Genomic DNA, 27,234 nt, shown 5'->3' with positions numbered 1-27,234 from the left:
TACCTGTTGGCCTAGCCTGGACATATCAGCCTTTTTTTTTTATGCAAGAGTAGCATCTAGATGTTCAAGCAATGACCAGAATCACCTAGTGTGCAATTTCTTGCAAAATATTGTACATGTCATAAGAGAAATTTTCTGCTCCACAGAGCTTGTAGTCTAAGTAAGCAAAACAGTAACAGTTGAAAACTGAGAAGTGGTTTCTCCAAGGTCAAAAAGAGGTTGTCACTGAAGTTACATCTGTATTGCTAGACATGGATTTTTTTTTATTCCATATCAGATGAGACCTGAATGCAGATTAGCCATAATACACACACACACACACGTGCGCGCACGCGCACACATACACACACACTCTTTTGTTCACCCTGATTTCTGCAGAGAAACTTTAGTTTGCAAGTCAGATGAAAACTATATGATCATGTGTAGTTCCTCCCCTGCACCCCAATATCTCTAGGTGGGGACCTCAGATTTGAAACGAGACTTCACAAAACCCAGTTCAAGCCTCTCTAGCAGAATGTACAAATGTTTTTCACGTTTCAACATATAAGGCATTCCTGGGAAAGAAGAGGCAATTACATATTTGCATATTTCATATTTATTATTTGTGGAGCAAGGACGGAATTTTGTTCTCAGCCTGGATGAGTACTCAGACTGCTAGGTCATAGTGTTGTTTCTCTTGATTTGATACAATTAATAAGCTATTCCGTGTAATATGGAATAGTTTCAACTTCAGAACAAAAAATGGGATAATTCCCACCCCATCATCCATGCTACATCCATTCACATTGGCAGAGTCACTATTCATATGATAAGGGATATATATATGTGTGTGTATGTATGTACATATATGAGGCACATATATACACAAGGGTACTGAGCAAATGAAATAGGTTTTTTCCTTAACCTGAGAGAAATTGCTCACAATCAGGCTGCTAAGATAAAGACTGAATTCCTTCTCTGCTTCATGTTTGTTGAGAAGAGGCTGGCATAGATACTTCATGAGCCTCTGAGTCTGAGCAAAGGAAGATGTGCAAACTTGCCATCAAGATTTAGGTGCCTAAGTCCTAAGAAATAAAATTCAGAAGACCGTTCCTTTATTTAACTCATCAGCATATAGGCTTCAAAGTTTCCTCAGTTGTCATTAGAGTTTCAATACAAGTAGATCTGTATGGGCAGGTCAGTACGTGCTTCAGTGATCCAATCCTTTCCAGAACAGTTTAGCAACTTACGTAGTAGCAACAGAAAAGGCATACAAACAACAGATTGCTAACAAAATATCAATACCATTAATGAGATGTTTGCCTGATAGCTTTAGCATGCATTAACTTCGTGAATCCTTCTTTATCTACTTTCTAAGTGAGATATTTGTAAGGCAGGTAGCTTCACACATCAGTGAGTTATTCCATGATCTCCAGTTTAAGCACTGAAAGTCAGAGGAAAATAGTTGCAACTGACAGATGCAGGTATTTAGATGTACCAGTTGAGACTAAAGCTTGCCAAATACTCTTTATCAAAATTGGCTCAGACTTGGAAAATAACAGGATTTATTGTGTATGTATAGACAGTACTATCCTGACAAAGGCAGGTATGCCTTTGATAGCTAGTAAATAATTTCCCTCTATCAGCAGATTAGAGTAAGCTGCTATTGTGCAGCTAACATCTCAACAGTGGATTGCAAATTAAATTCTCCCTGGGACTGCTGAGATGAAATCCTAGTTCCTTATCCTCTAAGCCACTCAGCTTTTCCTCTTAAGCAACATAATAAAGATTATATTCATATCTGCATCTCCTTATTCTTACATTATATTGATGGAATATAATAGTTTTACTTTCATTGTGTCAAAAGCTAGCAACCTACAAAACATGAGTAATATGAAAAGCTGTATTGTCACCTTTTATGTTCTTTTACCTGAGAAAGCTAGAGAAATGAATGCATGAGACATTGCACTTCCATAACATCTTTTAGGTAAGATTCTCAAAGCATTAAAACTTTAATGAATTAAGCTTCACAACACTTCTCTAAGAGAGATTAATATGTGTTTATATAATTGCCTTAATTGACAGGGAATGAGGATGACTTTGTATGACTAATTTTCAGATTAGATATCTAAACATAGGAAAGTCATCACTGTGATTCACCATGGATTACTTACAGCTCTCGATACAAATCTCAGTTTTCTTGCACTAGATCAAGAAAAGTGGGAAAAAGCCAAAGCAAGTTTAATGCTGCAGTGAGTCATAAACAAAGCCCATACTTGGCTAACTGTAGATGCCCTATACAGATGATAGCAAAGGAGAAGATATAACTGCTGGCAATACAGTTGCAATACAGGCCAGAGTCCTGTGCTAGGTGATTTCTTTCTGGGAAAATAATTGTGGTTTGCATTTCTGCAGCAGGAAAAGGGGATAGAAGAGGCTAGTGGAGTGCTTCTTACACTCTATTCCTGTTCGCTAAATATTTATGAACCTGTTACCATCTGAAAGATATCCCCTTAATCTGTACTCTTCTCTCCATCTATAAGTCTGCCATTTTCTGGATAATTTGTCATAAAAGATATCTGTTGTTTTAGGATAAACACAATACACCAAGCGTAATTCTCCACTTCTTTTACGGAATTTCTTAAAAGTAGTATATTTTTCTGCTGAAGAGATTTTTGGATTTCTGTCATGAAAAAATTTTTCACTGTGCCATTTCCCTTCCTTGAGGTTGAGGTTCATTTCACTGTTTGCTCTTACAGCCTAAAATCATGTAGTGTGTTATTTGCTTTGGTTTTTTTGTTGTGACAAGATAAAGAAGCTTTGTGTATGAGAACTAAAGACAATTTTTTACCTGAAGATTATTAGAAAAGCACAAATCAAGATTAATTTATATTTCAGGTGAAAAATGAATTCATATTGTCCTAAACCTTTATATATTTATATTACATTTTAAGTATTTTTAATGAAAATAAAAACAAATCTTAGCACCCCGTATGCACACTCAAAGGAGTAGAGCATGAAGGAGGCTGTGCAGCCTCAGGATCACACAGGAAATACTACTGCACTTTTGACCTGGTCTTATGTTGTAAGTATCTACAGCTGTCAGAAAAGGATCCTGGAGACCTTTGGCTTGACCCAGTGCAGGTGCTTTCATGTTCATACCTAACCACTGCTTATCAGAAAGGAAGCTGGGGAGAGTTAGGTGCATGGATTTTTGTTGTCGTCGTCGTTTTCTTTTGCATAGTCCTCTTCTGAGATCTTCAGGCATTCCTTTTATAAGCTATTTTCCTTTTTGTTTAGACTCTCTTGGGTTTGAATTACTTTATGTCCCCTTCATCCTGTCTGCGACAGGAGCACAATAACCACGCTGCACTGGTTCAACTTAGTCGCTTTCCAAGCCCAGAGTTTTTAGTAACATCCCACCTGTAATAGTGACTTCAGGTAGAGATTTAGATGGGGTTATTTTGTCTGTTTTGTTTTGTTTTTTACTGAAAATAGTAACAAGGACATGCTTTGGCTTTTTTGACGTAAGTCGGACCCCAGTGGCCACTTGCACAGTGGTCGGTGTGTTATATAGAGGAATGTCTGCAGGACAACCAAAGATGTGCTTGTGTCTGCTATAAACAAAAGAAGCTGGTTTTAAACTTGCCAGCTCAGGTATCCAAGAGCAATGCAGTTGTGACTGCACAAAATTCTGCCCCTCAGTGGTTACCCCAAGTTCTTGGTAGAACTTGTGCAGCTCATCATATGAAATTATAAAGACTTATGTGTGTCTATGAGGACGGAGAAGCAAGAGAAAACAGCTGGACAGAGGTTGGGAAAAAGGTGTGGTCATTAACACAAGGGTGCCCCAAGCCTCATGCTCTCTCCTCACAGCTGCACTGTGTCAATAGGAGCAGGAGTAGCAATTTGGGGCATCCACCACCTTGGCCCACCAGTGAATGGGAGAATAAAGAGGCCTTAAAGTTCAGGGCTGTTTTGGCTAGAGTTTTGGCTTTATTTTAAAATGAGTATCCTCTGTGTAGCGCAACTTTTTAAAGGAAAAACACATTAAAAAGATTTTATCCCTGAAGCTCAATGTTACATTATTTGTTTTAGCTCTGTTCTTCTAGTTTTGCTTACGGGCTGATTCCAGTATAATGATCTTGACATATTAATAGTATGTAGTGGCAGTTTTTAGCCACAGGTTGCCTACATTTTGTGGACAGTATAGATGCTTATCACACTGCCTCTGATAGCCATATGTTCCTGCTTTGAGGCACATGGACATGTCAGTGACCATCACTCTATCCCTTCAATATGAATGTAAAGACAAGCTAAAGAAACATGTGTAAAGTCAGTTCTTATTTGGAAAACTGACTTTCAAAACTGGGAATGTTGTCTGAGGGGTTTTCGAGAATACCTATCCCTGATCGATGGGATGGATTGCAGTACGGATGATCCAAACATATTCCCTAGATTATCCCTAGAATCCACACAAACAATTCATCTGCCCAATCCAGCAACTTTACGCTAAGACTTCTGTTGAAGTCCGTGCCAGAGCTGGTTTGACAGAGATCCTGAAAAATCTCTGTAGAACTATTCTGTGGGAAAAGTAAATAGACCTGATGTGATGCTGCTGGCAGCAGCAGATCCCTCTCTGTTTGTTTGTTTGGGGGGGTTGTTTGTTTATTTTCACAATATTTGCAACTATGTTTGCGGGGGAGGAAGGTTGAGACAGTGTCTCGTCACATAATTCCTTCCAACAGCCGCTGAAGCCCAGCAGTAATGGCTGTTCTGTTACTGAGATACCACACACAAAAGTAAACAAACTTAAATGCCGGTCTTCAAAAAGAACTGTTACATCCACATTAGTTAGAAGAAAACAGTTTAAAAAAGGGAAGCTGTGTTTCTCACCAAATTGCCTCCTCCTTTTCCAGCACACCAGCAGTTTATTAACCACACAAACACAAGAAATAGACTCTTTGGTCAGCCATTTAAACATATCTAACAGTAAACAGAACTATTACAGAGTAAGATCAGCTGCTTTTTCCATATTAGACATGAAAAGCTGGGGGAATGTAGGGGGGGAGATGCTTCTCCTGAGGAAATAAATTGTCCTAAGCAATGCTGTCTTCCTTCTTCCCCTCTGTGGTTAGTAATGGCCTCAGAAAGCTCTGAGATCAGTTCGTAGATAAGCTGGGGTGAATGAAACCCCTGTTCTCTGAAACGTGTGCTTGCTGGACTCTGTCGTACCTGCTGCATTAGAAAGGTGTTCCAAGGACATGCTTAAATACCGATAAGCAGGAGAGATGGTAGTCTATATTCTTCATCAGTTACAATATTTAAGAGGGCTGCCTTCTCCACTTCAGCAGCAGTATTCTTCTTCTCAAGTTAGAAACCGCTCTATTTCAAACAATCCAGGGTCCTCCAGACAGTGAAAAGAGGCACTTGTACTATCTCTCGCATGAAGTCTGAAAGTTTGCATGACCCCAAGACATCTCTAACATTATTTCTAGAACGGATTGAAAGGTTTGTAGATTATTATGCAACTGACACAAATGTAAATTAAGAGTGCTGTTTTCCCGCCAACACAAGTCCATCAGAGAAGGAAGCAGAAGAAACCTTTCTGAACATTTTCAGTTCCAGGTGTATACTTTCCATAGCTGTAAAGTCATTTACAAAAGAGGGGTTGAGCTGATGGTTCCTAAGGGCTGGACCAGACCTTGGAATTAATGCACTTGCTCCAGCAACTTGCTTCTCTCTACCAGCCTTCCCTTCTGAACTCTGATTGATCAGTGTCACCTTAATATTCTTCAGAGATATATAATATTCTTCAGAGGAGCTCTTTACCTTCACCAGAGTGAGTTTTGTCCATTTAAATTCCTCACAGCCTTCCTCTCCTCTCTTTTCTTTTTGGTGTTCATGCAGCACTTCCACAAATGCATCTTCCCAGAGCAAAGCTGACCACTGTCTGTTTCCCTTGTGCTGTATTTACTTGCTCCATTGAAGAACACGGTTTCTGGAGTGGCTTATAACAGTCTGACAGCTCCACTTACACAGCACCAAGAGAGAGGGTGCTGGAAGCAACGATACAAATTCATTGTTGCTTATACTAGGAGCATCTCTAGGGGGAAAGAGGCTTAGACAATGGCTGCTCTACAGGCAGGCTTTGCGAGGTGAAATAAATCAATGAATAATTATTGCCTCTCACAGCAGTGGCAGCCAGCAGCACAGCTATGAGGGTGAGACAGACAGTGCACGCTAATAGGCTGGGGGAATCCTGTCTTGACAGTCTTCATCCTGCTCCATTTCTTTCAGCAAATAAGATGCATCTGTTTGCCTCCAGCTCTCAGCAGACAAAGTAAACAGTCATGCTACAGCAGGTCACAGTGTGACTTCATGTGGGTAAACTGAACTAATCTGAAGCAATATGCATTCATCCAGCAAAAGGACACCCAAGGCAACATGTGCTGAGGGTAGCTAGCAAACTACACTGGCAAGGAATTTCTGAACAGTAAGTCAGGGCAAAACAGGAAATGCCAAGTGAAATTGTCAAGGTGCAATAAAACACAGCGGTAAACACTGGAACCAAAATAAAATGACCCGTTCTTATTTAACCTTGCTCTTTCTTTCCCTCATCAGAAAATATCTGCATAATTTGTTCAGTCTTCATCATTTTTTTTCTCAGTTCACAGTGTCCAACTACCACAGTAAATGTAACAAACATTCAGGGTTGGCCACTAGAATTCTGTATACTCCTGACTCTCCCAAGAGAGAATGAGGGCACAGATCACAAATCCCTTCTGTCTACGAGGTCTTTTATTCCATATGCCAGCTAATAGGATCCGTCAGTTCTCTCATTTTCATGTGTATTTTGACAAGCTGCTTGATTTGAAATTTTCATTTTGCTGGACACCAGCCATAGGTTTCAAGAAAACCAAGCTATTCAGCTTTTAGATTATATGATAACCCAGCTACAAAATGCTTCTCCTCCAGTAGCACGTTAATTTCTCTACTGGAATTTAAGTATTTTCTAGAATTCACAGTTACTTTTGCAACTTATAAAGTGCAAATAGCTCTGGATTTTGATGGCAATATGTGAAAGTCATGTGTGGATTTTTGGTTACAGAAAGTCATTTTTTTCATGAATGAAAAAAAAAAGTTTGACATTATCCTGGCTTCATTATAAGACGGACTATTCCCACCTTTTTCATGTAGTTTTTTTCATAAGTGCGTTATATGTTTTTGCAGTGTTGGTTCCTTTGTGGCAAAGCTTTTAAGCTTTTTGTACAATATTTGCAGTTTCTGGTTTATGGAGGTGATGTTTTGTGGAGTAGGACAGAGATTGTTTCCTAGTTTAGAACCTAGACATAGCCTGCCTAGCTTCTGGCACTGAAATTCCTCAGTTGGGAATATACTCAGCTAAGTTCTCTGTTTAATTAATGAAAAGGAATGTGTGCCTTGAGAGAGTGGTCCAGATACAAGGCAATCAGATCACGAGGTGTATATTACTTTTCATTAACACTGTAAGTAATACAGTCAGGATGAAACTCTTACGTGGCAGCTTCAGTAGAGGCTGAATAGCAATCCAGTGCCCTACTAGTCCCATCCAGTCTGAGGCTCCTTTTGTTCCTTTTTTTTTCTTTCTTTCCTGAGATGGACTGCTCAGCAATATTGGTCACTTTCTCCTTTGATGCAGATTTTCTTTTCCTTTCTAATAGTGGCAACTAATGCTGCCAAGGCAAAGGGCTATGTCTATATTTGTAAATGAGCCAGTGCCAGGGAATGTCCTGGGTATTGCAGCTCAAATCTTCTGAGCAGTTAAAGTGTTAGAGCAGGCCCTGGCATGGTTTTGGGCCAGGCAGACTAGCTCCCTTTCAGACAGATCCTGGGCATGGTTCAGGAAATTGCACAGGCCAGGGACTATTCCCCAGAGACAATTTGGATGCAGCCTTTCTGCTGTGGAGAGCAGGAAAGTTTAATAGTACAGCCATGGGTCTCTAATCATTTGCCTCAGGGCCAGGGAACAGTTGTGAGCACATTTAAATTACTAGGATAGACAAAGCAAGAGGCGCTCTAGATTTGCCCTATATTATGAATCCCTTAGTGCACTGGCAGTGCTGTACAAAGCATCCAAGGTAAGCATGAATCTGATCCAAAACCTACTGAATGCACTGGAGGCATTCTGTTGTTGTTAACAGGTTTTCACTCAGACTTTAAATGAGTGCTAAATGCTAAAAGAAGTATTTGAAAAAAGAACATATGGGGAAAGATATAAGTAATGGGTATGCCTGCTTTTAAAGAGAGGAGAGCAAAAAAAGGCGTTGACAGGAAAGAAAAATACAATCCAACCAGATCAGTTACTATTGGACTTTTAATAACATTCTGTTTTTCCATGTCTTGCTGCACAAAGAGTCTATGGGGAGTCCACCTAAATGCTGGTATAAATCAGTCCATGACTGATCAATTATTTTATACTTTGCTTTTGACTTTATTAAATAAGCTAAATATATAATTTTTTAAAAAAAACTAATAAATAGTTTCTCAAAATGTTTCAGTACTGCACTTTAATCTGTCACCTGAATGGAGCCAATTCATTTTCTAATTTGATGATAACATCATTAATTCAGCCTAAATCGTATTTGAAAAATAACTATGGTGTTCGGAATGGTGTTTCTACATTTTATGTTTGAGAAAAAAGAGCTTTATAATAGGATGTTTGGAACTTGTAGATCAATTAAAAGAAGTCAAGTTACTGTTTTGATAAAGAAGTTAGATCATTTAGAGTTTCAGTGTGTTGGATTTCTTTTAAGAGAGAGATAATGATTTAAAATGTAAAGCAAAAAATAAAAAACACATTTATTAAATCATTTCTGTGATTGCAGTACTCTGATTTTTCGTTCCAAAATAAGCAAAACTTCAGCACATCCTGTGCCTTATGACTTTGTCATCAGTTCTAAACTCAGTCTCTTCCAGGAACTTTGAGAATAACATGCAAATGGGGATTTCATAAGCTGTCTTTATTGCATGCCTTCGCCTTTACAGTTTACAAGTACTTTTAACATAATTAATTATGGGTTTATTGGAATACAGAGCTTGCTTGTAGGAAATAGTTGTTACACTTGTTTTGTCATACTCTGGATAGAGGTGCTGTAGTAGTACATGAGATTGCTTCCAGCTACTAACTATGCTACAACTGAGGGGCAAGTTATGCCCTTATTTACAATCCATACATCCTCACTAACTGCAAATAGAAGTTAGAGCAGAATTTGACTGAGTCAGAGACATCTTTTTGGTAACATCAGTTTACCAAATAATATCCCAAGCAATGTTCACTGTTGCAAAGTCAGTAGGTGTTAACTTGAAGCTTGTATTTCTTTTATAATCATGAACTCCCACCATGCTCTTACAGCTGATACCTCTCTGTATGTAGGTAGTCTCTCACAAGTAGGCATGGATGACTCTACAAATAACTTTTATTACTAGTTGGCAACTGTGAAGACATTGCTACTAAAAAAAAGTTGAAACTTCTGGTAAATAATCCATCTGGTTAGAACAGCAGAATGCAAGTCTGAACAAAGAGCTAACATTCAGCAGACTGATGAGGATGTGGCAACTATAGGAATCATAGCTTTTTTCTTTTCCTCTCTCCTTAACTATTTGTGACTATTCCAGAAAGTGGATAAGGAATGAGGGAATGTTACCTATTCCTATCTGCACAGATTCAGGGCAGCAGGGGGAATTTGGAAATACAGAGAAAAATCCAAATTTTTATATCAGATGATCAAAAAGACATGAGGCTGAAATACATTTCAGACCAATATTTGATGGATAAAATTAGAACCAGTAGGAATTTTCCCATAAGCCTTTAATGTTACCAGACTGCTTCCATATGTCTTACATAATTGCCCACAGTATTCATGCCTAAGATAACACTGTGCAGTGCTACATTATGTGGAATAAAAATATTTTGATAAAAAGTCAGGAGACACATTTGTTATGCTCAGGGATTTTTGGGGTAGTGGGGAGGGAAGACAGAGAGGGCTACTGCAGGTCAGAAGGTGAAGTCAGGCAGGGCCTTTTGACATGTTACAGCCTATTGAAAAAAACAAATGTGAAGTTCTGCACCTGGGAAAAAATAATCACTTGCAACAATGCAGGTTGGGGACAGCCTGGCTGGGGAGCAGCTCTGCAGAAAAGGCCGTGGGGGACAGCTAGCTGGATATGGGCTGGCAGCGTGCCCTGGCAGCAGAGACAGCCAGTGGCATCCAGGACAGTGTTGACAGGAGCATAGCCAGAAGTTCAAGAGCAGTGACTATCCCCCCCGCTCAGTTCTCATTAGATGACGTGTAGAGTACTGCATCCAGTTTTGAGGGCTCCCAATACAAGAAAGACATCGATAAACTGGAGTGAGTTCAGCAGAGGGCACTCCAGATGGTTGAGGGTTGAAGCGCTTGCTCCATGAGAGGCTGAAGGAGCAGGCTTTGTTCAGTCTGGGGCAGAGGCAGCTTTGAAACACCCCACCGCCACCTTCCTGCACCTTTGAGGAGGGCAGCGAGAGGAGGGAGTCAGTGATGCATGACAGAAGGACAAGATAGAGGGGGCTTGAACAGAAACAAGAGAGGTTCAGGCTGTATATTGAAGCTTTCTCACCAGGAGGACAGTCAAGCAGTAGGCCAGAGAGCGCAGAGGAGCTGTGCAGGCCCTGTCCTTGGAGGTTTTCAAGACCCAACTGGACAAAGCACTGAGCAACCTGGTCTGATCTCGCAGCTGACCTTGGTTTGAGCAGGGGTTTGGATTAGAGATCTCCCAAAGTCCCTTCCAACCTGCATTATCCTATGATCCTACATAAGGTTGACAGCATCGGCCCAGTACACTGGTTACACCTGACTAAAGCTTGTTCTTGTTATGCTATTTATAGAAAAAAAAATTTTTAAGACGCACACCCATTTTACACAAAGTCCAAAATAAATAAACAGTAGTTGTTGGCTAGAGATGTGCTCTGGCTGCTTCAGGGTTGTTTTATAAGTTAGCTAACATACGGAGTTATACTTTTTTCATAGCCTCGCAACAGCTCCAAAGAGGAGCTGAAAATGTCTGTATACAGAAAATTAATACAAGTAGCTTTATATAATCCCAATTATTTTGAAGCAAAATATAGATTTATTTTCCACCACCTAGATTATGCTAAGGAAGTAAGACACTACGAAGTATATTTTCTCGTCAGGAAATAAAGGTATGCATTGCTTACTATGACTGAATGGAGCGAATGGGATAGCAAATCTGTATCTAAACAGCTTCCCCAAAGGACTTGCCACCTATCTGTCCAGTATTTGTTTCTGCCAATTTATGATGATATTTTAGCTGGATAGTAACTGTCCACAACACTTAGTAGTATTGCATATTACAGATATAAAGGAAAAAAGGTATCCTTTTTCCCTTCATGAATGCCAGAAAAAGATATCAATGTATCTATGAAACAAAAGACATTTGCAAAGTAAGGATGCAAGAAAATGTCTTTCTGCTTGCATGTTCTCAAATGAATTGCAGATGTCAGGCAAATCAATAAATCTTTTGGATATCAAGAAAAATAAGGATCCCAGCCACTTCCCCTGAGACTCTTGATGTAAAAGGTGGCACTGTAATTTTGTAGGTGGATTATGATCTATAGGCAAGTGCACTGACTATTAACATCTAAAAGTGACATTTCCTTTTCAGACAAATTTAATATGAGCTGCAAAGATGCATTTTGCAGTCAACTCGCTTGTACGAAAGCTAAATCAGGCAAGCTCTTATAATTGTACTGTATGCATTATCCATCTCAGACTCTGGGTTCTACCTCCCTTCCCAAATCAGTTACTGTGGGTAGAAATGGCCTATTTTTTTCAGTGCATAGCACATTTGCCTAAATATGCAGTTCATGAAATAGTGCAACTGAAACACTCCAGTCGAATCTGGCATAAAATAATGATCAGGGAATGAGGGCAAGGGAGGGAGGAAAAAAACACTGAAATGCTATATATTCTGACAGCTTGGAAATGAACTTTTTGACTTTTCAAGACAGCTCCTTGGTTGGAGAATGAAATGTTAAATAACATTTCAAGTCAACCAAAATTTCCACTTCCTTAGTTCATTCTAAAAATTTTCATTCTTTGTGACCCATTTTTTTCAGTTCAGGCATGAAACTGATAAATCAACCACCCATTCAACATTAAGTTTGAAGACCTGCAGGCAAAGTGTGTTACCTGGTAAAGAAATGTTTTTCACAAGATCACAGAATGGTTGAGGTTGGAAGGGACCTGTGGAGATCATCTAGTCCAACCTCCCTGCTCAAGGAGGGTCACCTAGAGCACATTGTAAAGGATCATGTCCAGGCAGGTTTTGAATATCTCCAGAGAAGGAGACTCCACAACCTCTCTGGGCAACCTGTGCCAGTGCTTAGTCACCCTCACAGTAAAGCTGTTTTTCCTCATGTTCAGATGGAACTTCCTGTGTTTCAGTTCGTGCCCGGTGCCTCTCCTCCTATCACTGGGCACCACTGAAAAGAGTCTGGACCCATCCTCTTTATACGTTCCCCTCAGATACTTACATACATTGATAAGATCCCCCCCTCAATCTTCTCTTCTCCAAGCTGAACAGTCCCAGCTCTTGCAGCCTTTCCACATATGAGAGATGCTCCAGTCACTTAATCGTCTTTGTAGCCCTTCCCGGGACTCGCTCCAGTGTCTCTCTTTTACTGGGGAGCCCAGAACTGGACACAGTACTGCAGATGCAGCCTCACCAGGGCTGAGTAGAGGGAGAGGATTACCTCCCTTGACCTACTGGCAATGTTTTTTTCTAATGCAACCCACAGATTGGCCTTGTTAGCCACAAGGGCACATTGCTGGCTCATGGTCAACTTGTTGTCCACCAGGACTCCCAGGTCCTCCGCAGAGCTACTTTCCAGCAGGTCACCCCTCAGCCTGTGCTGATGCATAGGGTTATACAGGGGGTGCATAGGGAGCTAGGTGCAGGACCCTGCACTTCCCTTTGTTGAACTTCATGAGGTTCCTCTCTGCCCATCCCCCCAGCCTGTTGAGGTCCCTCTGAATGGCAGCACAGCCCTCTGGTGCACCAGCCACTGCTCCCATCATCGGCAAACTTGCTGAGGCACTCTCCCTTAATTGACCAATAAGTTGAACAATACCAGACCCAGTATTGACCCCTGGGGGACACTGCTAGCTACAGGCGTCCAACTAGACTTTGCACCACTGAGCACAACTCTCTGAGCTCTGCCATTCAGCCAGTTCTCAGTCCACCTCACTGTCCACTCATCTAGCCCACACTTCTGAGCTTGCCTATGAGGATGTTAGGGGAGACAGTGTCGAAAGCTTTACTGAAGTCAAGGTAGACAACATCCACTGCTCTCCTCTCATCTACCCAGCTAGTCATCCCATCATAGAAGGCTCTCAGATTGATTAAACATGATTTCCCCTTTGTGAATCCATGCTGACTACTCCTGATCACCTTCTTATCCTTCACAGGCTTGGTGATGGCAACCGGGATGGAGGTGAAGCTGACTGGTGTGTAGTTTCCTGGGTCCTCCTTCTTGCCCTTTTTGAAGACTGGAGTGTCATTAGCTTTCTTCCAGTCCTTAGTAACCTCCCTTGATCTCCATGACATTTCAAAGATGATGGAGAATGGCCTATCCACGACATCTGCCAGCTCCCTCAACACTCATGGGTGCATCCCATCAGGGCCAATTGACTTGTGGATGTCCAGTTTGGAGAAATGATCTCTAACCTGATCCTTCTCCACCAAAGGAAAGTCTCCCATTCTCCAGACTTTCTCTGTGGTCTCCAAGGTCTGGGACTCCTGAGGGCTGGTCTTACCAGTAAAGGCTGAAGCAAAGAAGGCATTCAGTATCTCTGCGTTCTCTGTATCCTTCATCACCTGGGCCCCTGCCCCATTCAGTAGTGGGCCCACATTCTCCCTAATCTTCCTTTTATTGCTGATGGATTTAAAGAAGTCCTTCTTTCTGTGCTTTATATCCCTTGCCAGATTAAATTCCAAATGGGCCTTGCCCTTCCTAGTCCCATGCCTGCATACTTGGATGACGTCCCTATATTCCTCCCAAGTGGCCTGTCCCTGTTTCCACCTTCTGTACACTTCCTGCTTCTGTTCGAGTTTTGCCAGCAGCTCCTTGTTCATCCACGCAGGTCTCTTGACCCCTTTTCTTGACTTCTTACTCATTGGGATGCATCGTTCTTGAGCTTGGAGGAGGTAATCCTTGAATATTAACCATCTCTCTTGGACCCCTCTTCCTTCTAGGGCCCTGTCCCATGGGATTCTTCCCAGAAGGTCCCAGAAGAGGCCAGAGTTTGCTCTCCTGAAGTCCAGGGTTGTGATCTTAACTTTTTGCCCTGCTTTCTGCTTGCAGTATCCTCAGCTCCACCATCTCATGGTCACTTCAGCCAACACTGCCCCCAACCTTCACATCTCCAACCAGCCCTTCCTTGTTAGTACAAGTCCAGCAGTACACTTCTCCTTGTTGGTTCCTCCATCACCTGTGTCAAAAAGTTATCATCAATGCCCTGCAGGAACCTCCTGCATTGCTTGTGCCTTTTGATCTCCATTGGTTCTTGCTGTTATTACATCAAAGCTTAAAGGGAACCAACCAAAATCAAGGAATAGCTCTTTGTGATCTGTCACAGAATGAATATTTCCATTTTATGGTGCTAAGTCAAGGCCTTTGCACTCAAGTCGGTCATAATATGCCAGACCTGCAACAAATGTGAGCCTTCAGAGCAGGTGGAGTGAGTTAGGAAAGCTTAAATGGAGCTAATAAGAATTCAGCTTTGTCTTCTGTGAAATAAACCTGATTATAGCAAGGAACCAATGAGTATGTTCACCGCAAAATGAAGAGAAACTCAGAAGAGAGAGAGAACTCCACCAAAAACTTGCTAGCTTTGCTGGTGCAAGATTTAATTGAATTTCACCAGCCCTGCCACACAGGAGTGGAATGGGGAGAGCTTGGGATGTTAGGATTAAATTGCAGCTCATTCCTACCATCCCCACCACAGGCACATGACCCCATCTTTTCGCAGTTTTGTATCCCAGTGCCCCAGCCTCTGAACTGCAGTAGGAAGGCACCACTTGGGCACACCTGATGCCAGAGCCCTGTTTCTTATAGTGCCCTGAGCTGACACAGACAGGCAAGCTCAGAGCCAGCTCAGGGTGCTTTGCTGTAAGCTGTACTGCTGTGAGTAGATGTGCCATCAGCTAAACGGGTTTTGCCTTTCTTTTTGGTGAAAACCTTGTGCACTGAATGCAGCTTGTGAACTCCTACAGTATGAGGGCTCCCCTTGATATCTTGAAGAAATTTAATTAAAAGGCTGTGACGTGAAAACCTGGAACTATATAGAAAATGACAATTGATGAGTGGAGAGCCCTTAGGCAGGGTAAATAATGCCCACAGGGAGGCACTGCTGGGAGGGATCTTGCTGGATATGGTTTTCTATCAAAGGTCACTTCGTTTCTCATGGGAGGAGATAAGACAAAAAATAAACCCATGTTATAGCTGTTGCTTGCACCACTTAGTGCCATGGTGAAAGACAGACCGCAGTAATGACAGCAGTATGTGAATGCATGTGAAATAGAATAGAACCTAAAACAGAAGCAATACAAACATTTTTTTTTTTTGCTTTTATCAGCTGATATTTTTGTGAAAATTAACACTGCAAATGAAATTTTGTAAATGTCTTTCACTTTCATAAATTTTAGAAGGCTACATGTCTAACACTAACCAAAAAAAAAATCCTACAAAAATTACTGTTTTAAACCGTCCACATTCCACTGGTCTAGTGAGTTTAGTGATTAACTGAATTACCTGTATAAAGTAATTTGATGTCTAGATGTTAGTTTTGCATATCTATATGTAAAAGACACTCGTAAACAGGAAGCTGACAAGCTTTTTCTCTGTTTGTATCAGGTGTTGAAACTAATCTTAACTTGAGAAGCAGGGAAGATCCAAATACATCAGATGTTGGATCAGAAGCCCAGGATAAAAATGCAAACAGCCATGGAACTCAGTCATCTAATCCACTGTCCAGTTCTGTGACTGCTGAAAATGGAAATTCAGTGTCAAATGGTAAGCAGTTTTTAATCCTAAAGCTCTTCTAACATAAAATTGCTGAACTGCTTCTTTGAATGAGCTTTTTAAGATACAGTCAAACTGGATCTTTTGAGTTGTGAAATATCCATCTTTCTGGAACTGGCTTAGTTTTGTATGTATGATCTGGTAAGCCCCTTGCCTATAAAAGCTGGATGTGAAGGAACTAGAAAGGCCTCTGTTGAGGAAGCTTTAATTAGCTTACCTCCAAGTCTATACGTAGCCTGAGGCATGGCTGACTGAGATTGGAGATTCCTGATCCTAAAATCAATACAAATGGGACAGAAAATGGAAAATCAGGATCTCCCATTGGTACTAGTGCCTTATCAGTGAATGGCAAGTTGCTTATAATTGCACCAAGGTAATCAAAATGGTGAAATCTCTCAAAGTCCTGAAAGCATAAATCCTATGGATATAACACTTGTATCTTATAAAGTCACTTAACTTCCTATTTATTTTACTGGCATGTGGAGAAGCAGGTGCCTAGATGCTTTGAGCGCAGTACAATTACCTTCATACCAGTAACTTAAATCTATACACAGTTTGTATAAGCAGAACAGCTGTATTGCGTTAACTATTAAGGGGAGAACTGCACATAATGCAATTGGTAGCTTGTGAGCTATACTATTTTGAACTGAAAAATCAAGCTTTTTTATCAAAATCAAGACTTTCAAAATTTGAAAGTTCCTTTCTTGCCAAGAAAAATTACTCTCCAAATTCTGCAGTCCTTGGCCAAACTAATTCTTCCTGCTCTCTTTGTTAGTCACAGCAAAAAACTCATTCACTGTGAGTAGTGACACCAGTGTAAAGGCACATTCATTACCGTGTGGAACCAGGAATGTACTGTAACAGGAAAAAAAGGCATCTTTGTCCCGCTATAAGCATGTCCCCACTTGAAGCAGTAGCAACGTAATAATTTGGGGAGGAAGGAAGCGTACTTTCAGTATGTGTAATGGTCAGAGTGTTATATTAATGTAAAATCTGTGGGTAGCCCAAGTCTTTGATTCTTTTTTATGTAGTATTTTAATCATATATTCTAATGCCCTAATGGGACCTGTGGGGAATCAGCTTTTTATAAGAGCAACCATTTTATTCCCAGATCCCTTAAACTGGGAGTTTAATCACAGGAGCTGTGTTCCTTTCAGCTTTGAAACGAAATGATACTTTATAATTTGTAATGATTATAGTTAGTTAGAGAGTTAGAGTTAATTAGTAAGAGATCCCAGTTACGCAAATAAATGATCATTGCTTGAATAAATGGCCAACTAGAGGGTGGGATGGGTGGTTATAATTGTTTGCATGAATTTTTTTATTGGTGTATTTTAACCATCAATAGCCAGAACTATTCATATTGATAATGCACAATATCTGTGATGCATAAACTAATTCTTTTTGAACTATTTGTAAATAGAAGGTTTAATCATGAAGGTGAAATGTTTTGCAATGGAATTTTCCAGTTAGACTTTTTTTCCATTATAGAATACTGATTCATCAAACCCAAACTTTTCATGGAAGGTTGCCAGTGTTGATGCAGCTTTCATAAGGAATAGTTTTGACATTCACTGTAGACTAAGAGCAGAAAAAAGTCCCTTTAGGTCTAGCAGTTTCCCACTGGGTAGGGAATTAACATTGTTTGTAGCATCTCGAGGGTCAAATCCCCATTTTGCTGATCTGACTGTTGTAGAAATGAAGTGAGCTTTGGTTTCATCTTGATGCATAGCAAAATAAAATGTGGAGCTTAATATATTTTGTGATACGGAATTCTAGTTTTCCAGACACCCTTAATAATAACTGAAAGAATTAACAATATGGAAAACTTTGGAGCACTTCGATTATATGAATTCAAAAAGAGTTTGCTTAAGGAAAAGTTCCTTCAGGATTCAGCCTTACCATTTCCCCCCCCCCCCCCCCCATGGAAAATATTTTTTTCATTTCTCTGTTACTGTATACCAAACTCCTCTGGCTTTGCGGAAAATAAAACTTAAAATGCATTATTAAACATTTGATACTGAGATTACAAAACTCCTGACGATAGAGCAACCTGCTTACCGCTGTTACATAGTGGAACTGCATAACCTACTTTCCACTGTCAGAACTAAAATCTAGATCCATGCATTACTCATGTGAGTTAGTACGGAAGCAGCTTCTTAAATAAGAGTAGTCTTTTGCTGTCATGAAGCGAAGTGTCTGCATTATTCTCTGAAGCGTCTAGTATAATACAAAAAAAGTAAAGACATTGTGCTCCTAAGAATAATCATTTTGACCAAGACTTTAATCTTACTTATAAAGTAACCCGATGAATTCTTTAGAAAACGATTACTAAGCAGCTAAAAAGCTGGCTGGCTCAGCTTCCAAACAGATTAATGGTAAGTTGCTTTGAGAAGCCGAGTTTAATTTCTAGCACTGCTGTGAGTTTGCAATTTTAATAGAAGTTTCTTTTTCATTTCATAAAATGTAATCCTCTTCCTCTCTAGTTTATCTTTAATATTAGTAGTTACAGCCTTCTACAGCTCTGTACTATAAAAATGTGACTTCTCCATCACAAGCTTTCCACATCTACCAGAGTTTTTAGTCTAAAAGAGAGAATTTTTTTACTATTTGTTGTAACACAGAGTTACAACACAGAGTAACACACAGTTGCACACAGAGTAATAATAACCTTTTATATTATAGTGCTGAAAATCATCATCCTAAATCTCACAAAACAGCATATCCTCTGTATGAGCGGGACACTCAAACACTGCAGGTAAAACTGCATGGAGATTTGTGTTTTTCATTTCCAGTTAGTGCGTAATATGAAATAGAAGAGCGTTTGATCATTAAGTGAAATGATTAAATATGACAATTATTTTAAAGTGATTGAGGTGGCCTAACCATTGATTAGTGCTGGAGAGAAATTCTCCAAATATCAGACAGTTCTTTACCCCCAGTGAAGTGTGTTGTAGAGGTACCCAGGAGAATCCATGTGAAAACTAGGCTAGATATTGTATAGATAGACCCAAGGTGGCCATACTAACATCACTGTGCTGCTCTGTGCCATCCGGGCATACAGGCACGCACTTTGCTCTGTGCTATGCATCCAGGTCCATTGCCACAATGTCACACTTCCTGAAAGGAAGCCTTCCTGGTTATTGCCCTTCTCCTCACTTATAACTCAGGGGCACTGTGTATGAAGATAGATATAAGCTAAGAATAAAATTCAGGTATGATAGTACTTTTACCTCAGACTGGATGGGGAGTCAGGGAATCATAGGGTATAGCTCATGGCAGCACACCTGGTCAGCTACGGACTGGTGGTATGAGCCCTCTTGCAGATAGGGAGGACTTTACTCAAGTGTGGAGAATTTGCTCTAAACTCTTCACCAAGACATACCCAGGGATAAAAACAACTCAGGTTTCTGCTGTTCCTTCCCAAACAGCCATGTTTCAGAGGCAGCTCCTGAGTTTGCTACCATGGTAGTAAGTTATCAGTCTGTATTGAGTAGTTTTGATACCAGAGTCACTATATAGTTTTTGCTGATCAGCATAATAAAATAACTGTCAGGAATCTGCCTGTTTCACCAAGAGCCCTATGCATTATGCAGGTAGGGAAATTAGTTCCATCTAACTTTAGCTGTCTTGAAGTAGCCATTCTATCTAAGCGGGTCATCTGTGGGCTAGAGTCTGCTGTGGAGTCTGTGGAAACTTACCTCCAGACCTAAGCCAGTCAGGCAACAAGTCACATCTGCCCAGAAAGTCACAGAATGGGAGAGGTGTCATATCAGATAACCTGGCAGAAAAGGGGCATGTTGAGGTCATGTGGCGGGGTCACAAAATGCCATGATACAGGTTACATCCTGCTGAACGTGGAGCCTTATGGGAAGTCCTCCCTGCTTTTCCCTGTGACGTCTCCTCTTTCACGCTACAGCAGCTGATGTATCAAGTGTACTTGATCGGTAGCTCCAACCTATGTGGAAGCAGAATCATGGAGAAGGGTAGAAGATCTGGAGTATGATGTTATGATCCCTGTTGCAAGGACCCAGAGCCTCTGTGGCATTGCAGTTGTTTTGCAAACACAGATATTGGAGGTCAGGATGTGCAGGGTCTCCAGATCTGAGGCAGTAGAGCATATGAGACTAGAGGTTCTCTGGAACCACAGAACCACCTTTAGACATCCAGTGATCTAGATCTCAATAATTTTTAGAGGCAAGCTATTTAGTTGAAGGACTAGGATCCTGACAGGGGTAATTGAGAACAAGGCAGGCAGAGGTAGTAGGAAGTATGGGAGGGAGGAGATTAAAGCTTGAGTGTGAGATCTTGCTTTGAGGAGACATAGAAAATGCAATAGGAGAGTAAGTGGGTGAAAGACTGGGTTTCTATTTTGAAGATATGTATTGGGTGAGACAAGGTCATACTCTTGACTATATGAAAATAACGGAATGCATTTCTTAGGTTCCCAAAGTTTAACTTCCCCGTCATACATTATTGAACCATATCCTCGGCTAACATTTTCCTCACCTCATATAATTTCTGTAATAAACTTACCAAGCAGAATGCTTTTGCCAAATTCTGCTTACTTTGGGTAACTTAGGAATGCCTGCCAGAAAGCCCAGTCCAGATGATGTAATTTGTGCTCCATCCTGAGCCTCTGATTAACATATGTTCTTGTAGTTCTGCCCCTGGCACTGCTAAATTGATGCTTCCAACCTTGTGTCAGATTAAGCAAGGTTTTATTCAGTGCACAGCTGTGGTATCCTAGTATTTACTTAGGTGTATGTAAAGGAAAACTTTCGGAATGTAATCAACTATTCCATTTATCTTTCCAAACTCCACCATGTCTCTGCTTGCCATGTCTGTGCTGACGTGCTTTTGCTGTACATGGAAACTTTACTTATTTGATAAGACCTCTTATGAAAGTGCTTTTCATAGAAACAAACAGAAAATCATTGATAACCTTATGCTAAGATCAAGGCTGTCATGCATCGTAGATCCTAAAGTGTATGAATACGGCACACAAGTGATTTCTCTTTTGAAGGTACACTGGTGGCCTAGGAAAATAATTTCATTCATTTATGGTGATATAGTATCATGAAAATACTTTACATTATATCTTTTATTCCAGTTACATGAATAACATTCACTTTAAAAGGCCTTTTGCATTGAAAATGTGCATAATTTTTTTATCACTTTGTTTGAGAGGTATCCACTGTAACTCCATGTGAATAAATTATTGTTCGGTAACTGAATCAGAAAAAAAAAGTATTTTTTGTGCGTTGGCAAAAACTGGATTTTTGGAGGGAAATTCTGGATGAGAAAAAAAAGCATTTATTTCAAGTGTTTCATTTGACCAAAAATACATGATTTTATTCAGGGAGAATTTTTACCTACAGGACAGGTATTGATTACTGGCTTTAACAAAAGGCAAGAGAGCAATAGTGGTAGCTCGTATATAGCACATTTTACAAACTAGTATGCTGGAGACTTTGAACATTTTCGTTCCAGTATATACTTAGTACCTCACAGACTAGTTTAAAAAAGAAAGTACTCCACCTTGAAACAACACATAGTTCAAAGCACTGAGAGAAGGGATCACACTTCCTCTCTGCTTGATGTAGAAAAGAACTGAAATGCTAGATTCTCACTAGATTTGGCCTAGCTGTTGAGCTACAAGCAGGAGTTCCACCTTCTTCACTGCCTGTGTGTATCCAAATGAAGTCCAAATGAATTTGTAGCTGTAGAAAAAGATCCATATTTATGAATAGTTTACACAAGATTTCTACAGAGGACAAAACCAAAAAAAAGCTGTCCCTAGCTAGAAAGCTGTGAAGATATATCAGTATAAGAGTGAGGGAGACTAAAAAAGAGAGAGGCCAGAAGGAATTGCCTTTCTTCTCTTTAAAATTCTTATTCTATTTATTTCTCTCACAAAATCAGGTAATTTTATATGATTATTCATACAACTGATATTTTCCTGAAATAAATTATATATCAATAACAACATAAAAGCTTTTGCTCACTATCAAAATAAACAAATAAACATCATTTTTAATTTTGAAAAAAAGAAATTTGGAAGAAAAACACATTTCATACACTATGTTTCTATACCAGTTGCATGAGTGAACCTCTCAGTACCGTACATGGTTCCATAAACAGTTTATGATTCATTGCATTTGAACTTAGAATTGCTTCTATTGCTTCTGTGTATGCTGTGTCTAAGATGCAAAGAGTGAGAGTAACTCTCATTTTTCCTTATCTGTCTAACAGTTACGTATTTGGCCCCAGATTCATCCAATCTAGCTTTAGCCACCTAAAAGGTAGAGCTCTAATCTAATCTAATAGTTCAGAATGGATATTACCCATTTCTAGGTGTTAGGGTAAGGTGATTATCTACAGAGAACACGTCAAACTTACATATCTTTTGACCAGATGAGTCATCTTGTAGTGGTGCCTATCCCTATTCAGTTGACTAAAGAACAAGTAATGAGATGCTATTTATGGATACTATAATAGTATGAAAATTTGGAATATGTGCTATACTAAGTAATATCAAAATTGCCAGTTACCAGTCCTACCATAACATCTATGATTCTAGCTTGTAAGCAGCTTAATAACACCTATCATGGCCTCACTGTGTTTCAGTTGCTGCCTTTGCTTCCCCTAATCCCACCTTTCAGATCCTTTGTAGCGCTACGGGAATGATCCTGGTCCGGCAGAAGTGATGGGGAAACACCAGCAGTGAGCCTCTATCTGGGACACCTGCAGAGGTGTTTGTTTCTCCTGACTACAGAGGGAGACTACCTGACTCTCTTACACTGGATGACTGGTTTTCACATGGCTAAACTTTGGGCAGCTAGTTCCCACACACAGAGTGTACAAGAAGTGCAATAAGCACTGTACTGAGGAGATGAAGTTGTAAATCCTAGACCTACCATTGGCTTCCTGAGTGACCCTGAGACATTAATTTCAGAGTAGAACACAGGCCTGTTTTCCATTCCCTTTGCATTGCTTCTGTGATGAAAAGGAGCCAGGCGAGAGGAGCCAGGGATTTCCGCATTGCAGGAGGAATCCCTGGCCAGCATATAGGTAACGTTATTTGTAGGCTCTTTCAGTACAATGAAAGAACTTCTGTGAACCAGCATGTATACCTGTGATACTTTTTATGCTTGATAAACAATAAAAATAATCTTTCCAGTTTCAGTAGACATGGTGATAGTAAATATCCAGGAAAATTTATGACGTTTTGCACTCTTATTTAGTAAAACGTGTCAAGGTATTTTGAATCTCATGCTGGAAACAGACGGGATAGCATGCATAAATGTCAGATTATAAATTAGTACTTTTCTGCTTTAGGTTTACCGGAGGAAAATGAATATTCAAGACTATCGGCCAGCACTACAACAAGCTCATCGATTCAAAGACATAGGGAGAGCCACACTAGTCAGGTAAAAGTTTCATTGTTGGGCTAATAGAATCCACTAAAATGGATAAAAAAGTTCACAGTAGCTGTATGTTGAAAGCTTTCTTGATTCACATTTGTATGTTGGGTTTGAAATATGCAGGCTTCCCGTATGATATTTGGTTTGTATTGAACCAAGAATAATAATTAATTTACTCTTAACTTTTGTCACTAGGGAAGATAATTGTCATGAAGGATTCTCATAGCAGATTTCAAAGTTTATGGCAGTTACTGTTGCAGGTTGTGATGATGTTATGTTCAGGCAGGAAATATGTCTCTTCACCCTAAGAGGAAAAAGATGTTGATCTCCCTCAAGACATTCCATCATACCAGAAGAAGTGGCATAATAATCAACCTTATAGGAACAAATGCATAATTATATCATATCTTTGTATATAAAAGCAGTGAAGAAACTGAAAATAGCAGTAGATACTAAGGTAGCATGAAATTTGCACTTTGGTTGTTTTAAAGTTTCTGTTTCATTAGTGCCACTTCATAATAACAACACAGAATTAAGTTTGAAGTGCATTAAGTGAACAAAAAGCAACAAAGTTTGCCATAATATATTTTCTTCATTCCTTTGTTTAGCATTTTATATATAAAGTGAAACACTTAACATTCTAAGTAGTCAGTTCAGGCATTAAGGCAGTCAAACAATTTTGTTTTATTTCACTTAAATTGAATTAGCGTATTCTCTTGTAATATTTATATCTTCAGTCCTCTTTTCTAAGAGAACACCTGGTTCATTTTTCATTTGAGATTGTAAGAATTTTACAGTAACTGCCAAATATTGTCCAAAGGGAAAATATGTTGGAGCTGACAGGAATTTTCTTCAATAGAAAGCTATCATTAACCAATGCTACAGTTTCCAAAATGTTTTAGCAGAAGGTAAGGGAAGTGCTTTATCATATTTAGAAGCTGCTCATTGTCTGGGAGGGGGAGGGCTGGCATTTCTAAACCATTAGAATAAGATCCTGGCCCTAATGAATGTTTGTTGAATGTTTGGGCATTGATTCCAATGGGAACAGGATTCAACCCTCAGTGTAGTATTTGGTCTTAACCTAACCTTGAAAAACAGTGCGTTTTAACTGGCTCTGAGTAAATATGTGAACAAACTAGCACAAAAATCTTCACTTTGATTTTATGCCCCACTGTCTGAAGCACAGGCAAAACGGCAGGGCCCATTCTGAGTTGAGAAATTGTGCCAGGACAGCACTCAGCAGTACATTAGTCTCTTCAGATATATAAGCAAGGCCTGCCAGAGTGCACATATGTGTTTTGCACAGAATAACAGATCTTTGCCATCACCACACTTCCCAGACCTTCAAAAAGTACTTTTATCATACTGTGAAAAAATGATTTCAGGTCTACTGTCTTGAAGTCAAGGTACTGCAGGAGGACATGGGATTATAAGGACTACAGGGTCGGTGTTTTCAAATGCTTCTGGTTTTTTGTTTTTTTTGTTTTTTGTTTTTTTTAATGATCAACCAGATATTTATTAGGCATGAGAGTAGCCAAAAAACGCTCTATAGGGAATGAAAAATCCAAGATCCAGACAGTGCTACAGTGATAAACCTCACACAGTGAGAGAGTTTCACCCCGGAGTACCTCATACGTCTATTGCTATAATGCTTGCCTAAGAGCTAGGAGGATCACGCTTAAATTATTACATCAGTGACGTACATGGAGAGTTACATGAACTGGGTATAGCAGAGCCATCATCCTCTTCTTATCTTTGCAAATGGAAACTACATCCTTATGTGAAATTAGTCTGAAACATTTAAATGCTTTATTTTAGAAGTCTTTCACCATTTACAAACATCTGTTTTTGTTTCTTCCAAGACTACTTGCCAAAAGCTCAGCACAGTTTCAGTTCAGTACTTTGAAATGTCACTTTTCACTAAACGTATGCTTTGCCAAAGTGTTTCACAAATCTTTAAAATAAATTCCATGCCGTGTGTGCAGAATTACATGCAGGGGCAATCCTTAAATGCAACCTTAACAAGAGTTGTGATACGATGAGAGAAGGAAGCTGCAGTTTAGTAATGTTTTTAATATAATTTGCTATAATGAATATACATATTCCAAAATAGTGCTGCAAGCTTCCTCCCATTAAAAAAAACAAATTAAATCTGTTCTCATTGGTGTGAAAATCCATAGAGCGAAAAGCATTCCTCACTCTTTCCAAACCATGGAATATATTTGAAAATGATTAGTTTTAATTGCAGTAGACATTTCTTAGCATGCTGCTGGTGACTCTAACAGGATACAACCCTACAGTAAAACTCTTTGCCAGTCTTCACTGCAGTAACCTTATCACATTAAAGTATTTCTTGTATAGATGTATAAAATAGGACAGATTGTTTCACGGATCTGTGAAGGTACTGATTGACTAATTTCTTTAGAGAGAAAAACATAGACAGTCCTTGGATTTCTTGGCAGACATGCTGTCATTTCAGCTAAAGGAAACTGGTTCATTAGCCTTCAAGGACTTCTAATATTTGTGTGGAGGGGGAGGGGTTGTTAATATCTCCCTACTAGTTCCTTACTGAAGTGACAGGAGTTAATTTCTTTTTTGTCACAGGATCTCAGGGCTCACATACAACACATACATCCAACTAAAGTTAAGGTATTGTGGCTCATGGTACTATGAAGTTGTCACATCAGGTGATAATTACCTGCATCACTGCCTGATACTTCCTGCACACTGCCTACAAACACACTGTAGAGAGCAAATCCTTCAGCTTAGTTTCTGTAGACATATTTGATAAGGATCAACCTTTAACAAACACTTTTGGAAGCAATTACTAGTATAAAATATCTTGCATATGTGAACCCAGCAACTTAACTGGTCATCCTTAAAGTAAACATTGTTGACAACAAAGACGTTCATTGTTGGCCATGAATGTTACTTTTTGCAGGCAATTATTGTTTAAAAAGCTCTATTTTTATCAGAATGAAAAAGGACAAAATTGAAAAAAATATTAAAAACATTGACAAATTACTTCTCATTTGAAAGTTATGGAAGGATGGTCTACTTTGTTCTGCCAGAGGACCGGAGAAGGGAATTAAAAATCAAGTCTGATTTTTGTCCCATCAGAATGAAAGAAATTACATCAAAAGCAATTAAAGGCCTTGTGTTTTAAAAGAAGAAAAAAAACACACTTTTTTTTTAACTAATACCTTTTCCCTCATATTGTTCTATAGCTGTATGGTTATAGATTTCCAAGTGATTTTCATCCCTGATTAAGATGAAAACTGAATCCTGGATTTGGGAGTCATAGTTCTCAGAACCAGCTATGCAGAAGTTCTGTGAATTTTAGTTTGTTAAAAAGACCACATCCTTAAGAAATGATTTGTTAACAAAGAACCACATGTATTCTTTTTCTCAACTCACTGTGCCAGGTCCCGTGTATTTTATGCTTTCATTGTAAAATGAAATATTCTAGTCAAGAAAAATCTTCAAAATGTAATATAAAAATTTACAGTAAAACAGTCTTGCAAGAAACAATATCCTAATGTGCCCTTACAGGAGAATCTTCTACTCTGCTCTTAGTGACAGACCCCAAACACATCAGCTGCAACAAGCACATCTAACTTTGCTTCTCTAGAAAGCCTCTTGGTAGCAGTGCTTGCCCACTTGCTCCCTGAACAGCAGAAAACTGGGATAGTTCCTTTTCCAAACATG

General features: G+C 39.5%; 1 protein-coding gene across 3 annotated transcripts in view; it reads left to right on the top strand.

Moving 5' to 3' along the window:
- The window catches only part of MYO16 (myosin XVI), a 385,095-nt gene that overhangs the window by 341,556 nt on the left and 16,305 nt on the right, over nucleotides 1-27,234 (top strand). For all 3 annotated transcript variants that reach the window (XM_064504083.1, XM_026102455.2, XM_026102457.2), the window contains 2 exons: nucleotides 15,932-16,090; nucleotides 23,441-23,532. In XM_064504083.1, coding sequence (XP_064360153.1) covers nucleotides 15,932-16,090; nucleotides 23,441-23,532 — 251 coding nt within the window. The remainder of the gene's footprint in view (nucleotides 1-15,931; nucleotides 16,091-23,440; nucleotides 23,533-27,234) is intronic.

The sequence above is a fragment of the Dromaius novaehollandiae genome, chromosome 1 (assembly GCF_036370855.1).
Source record: "Dromaius novaehollandiae isolate bDroNov1 chromosome 1, bDroNov1.hap1, whole genome shotgun sequence".
Taxonomy (NCBI): Eukaryota; Metazoa; Chordata; class Aves; order Casuariiformes; family Dromaiidae; genus Dromaius; species Dromaius novaehollandiae.
Note: the sequence above shows the minus strand (reverse complement) of the source record. Positions and strands in the feature narration are given on the sequence as shown.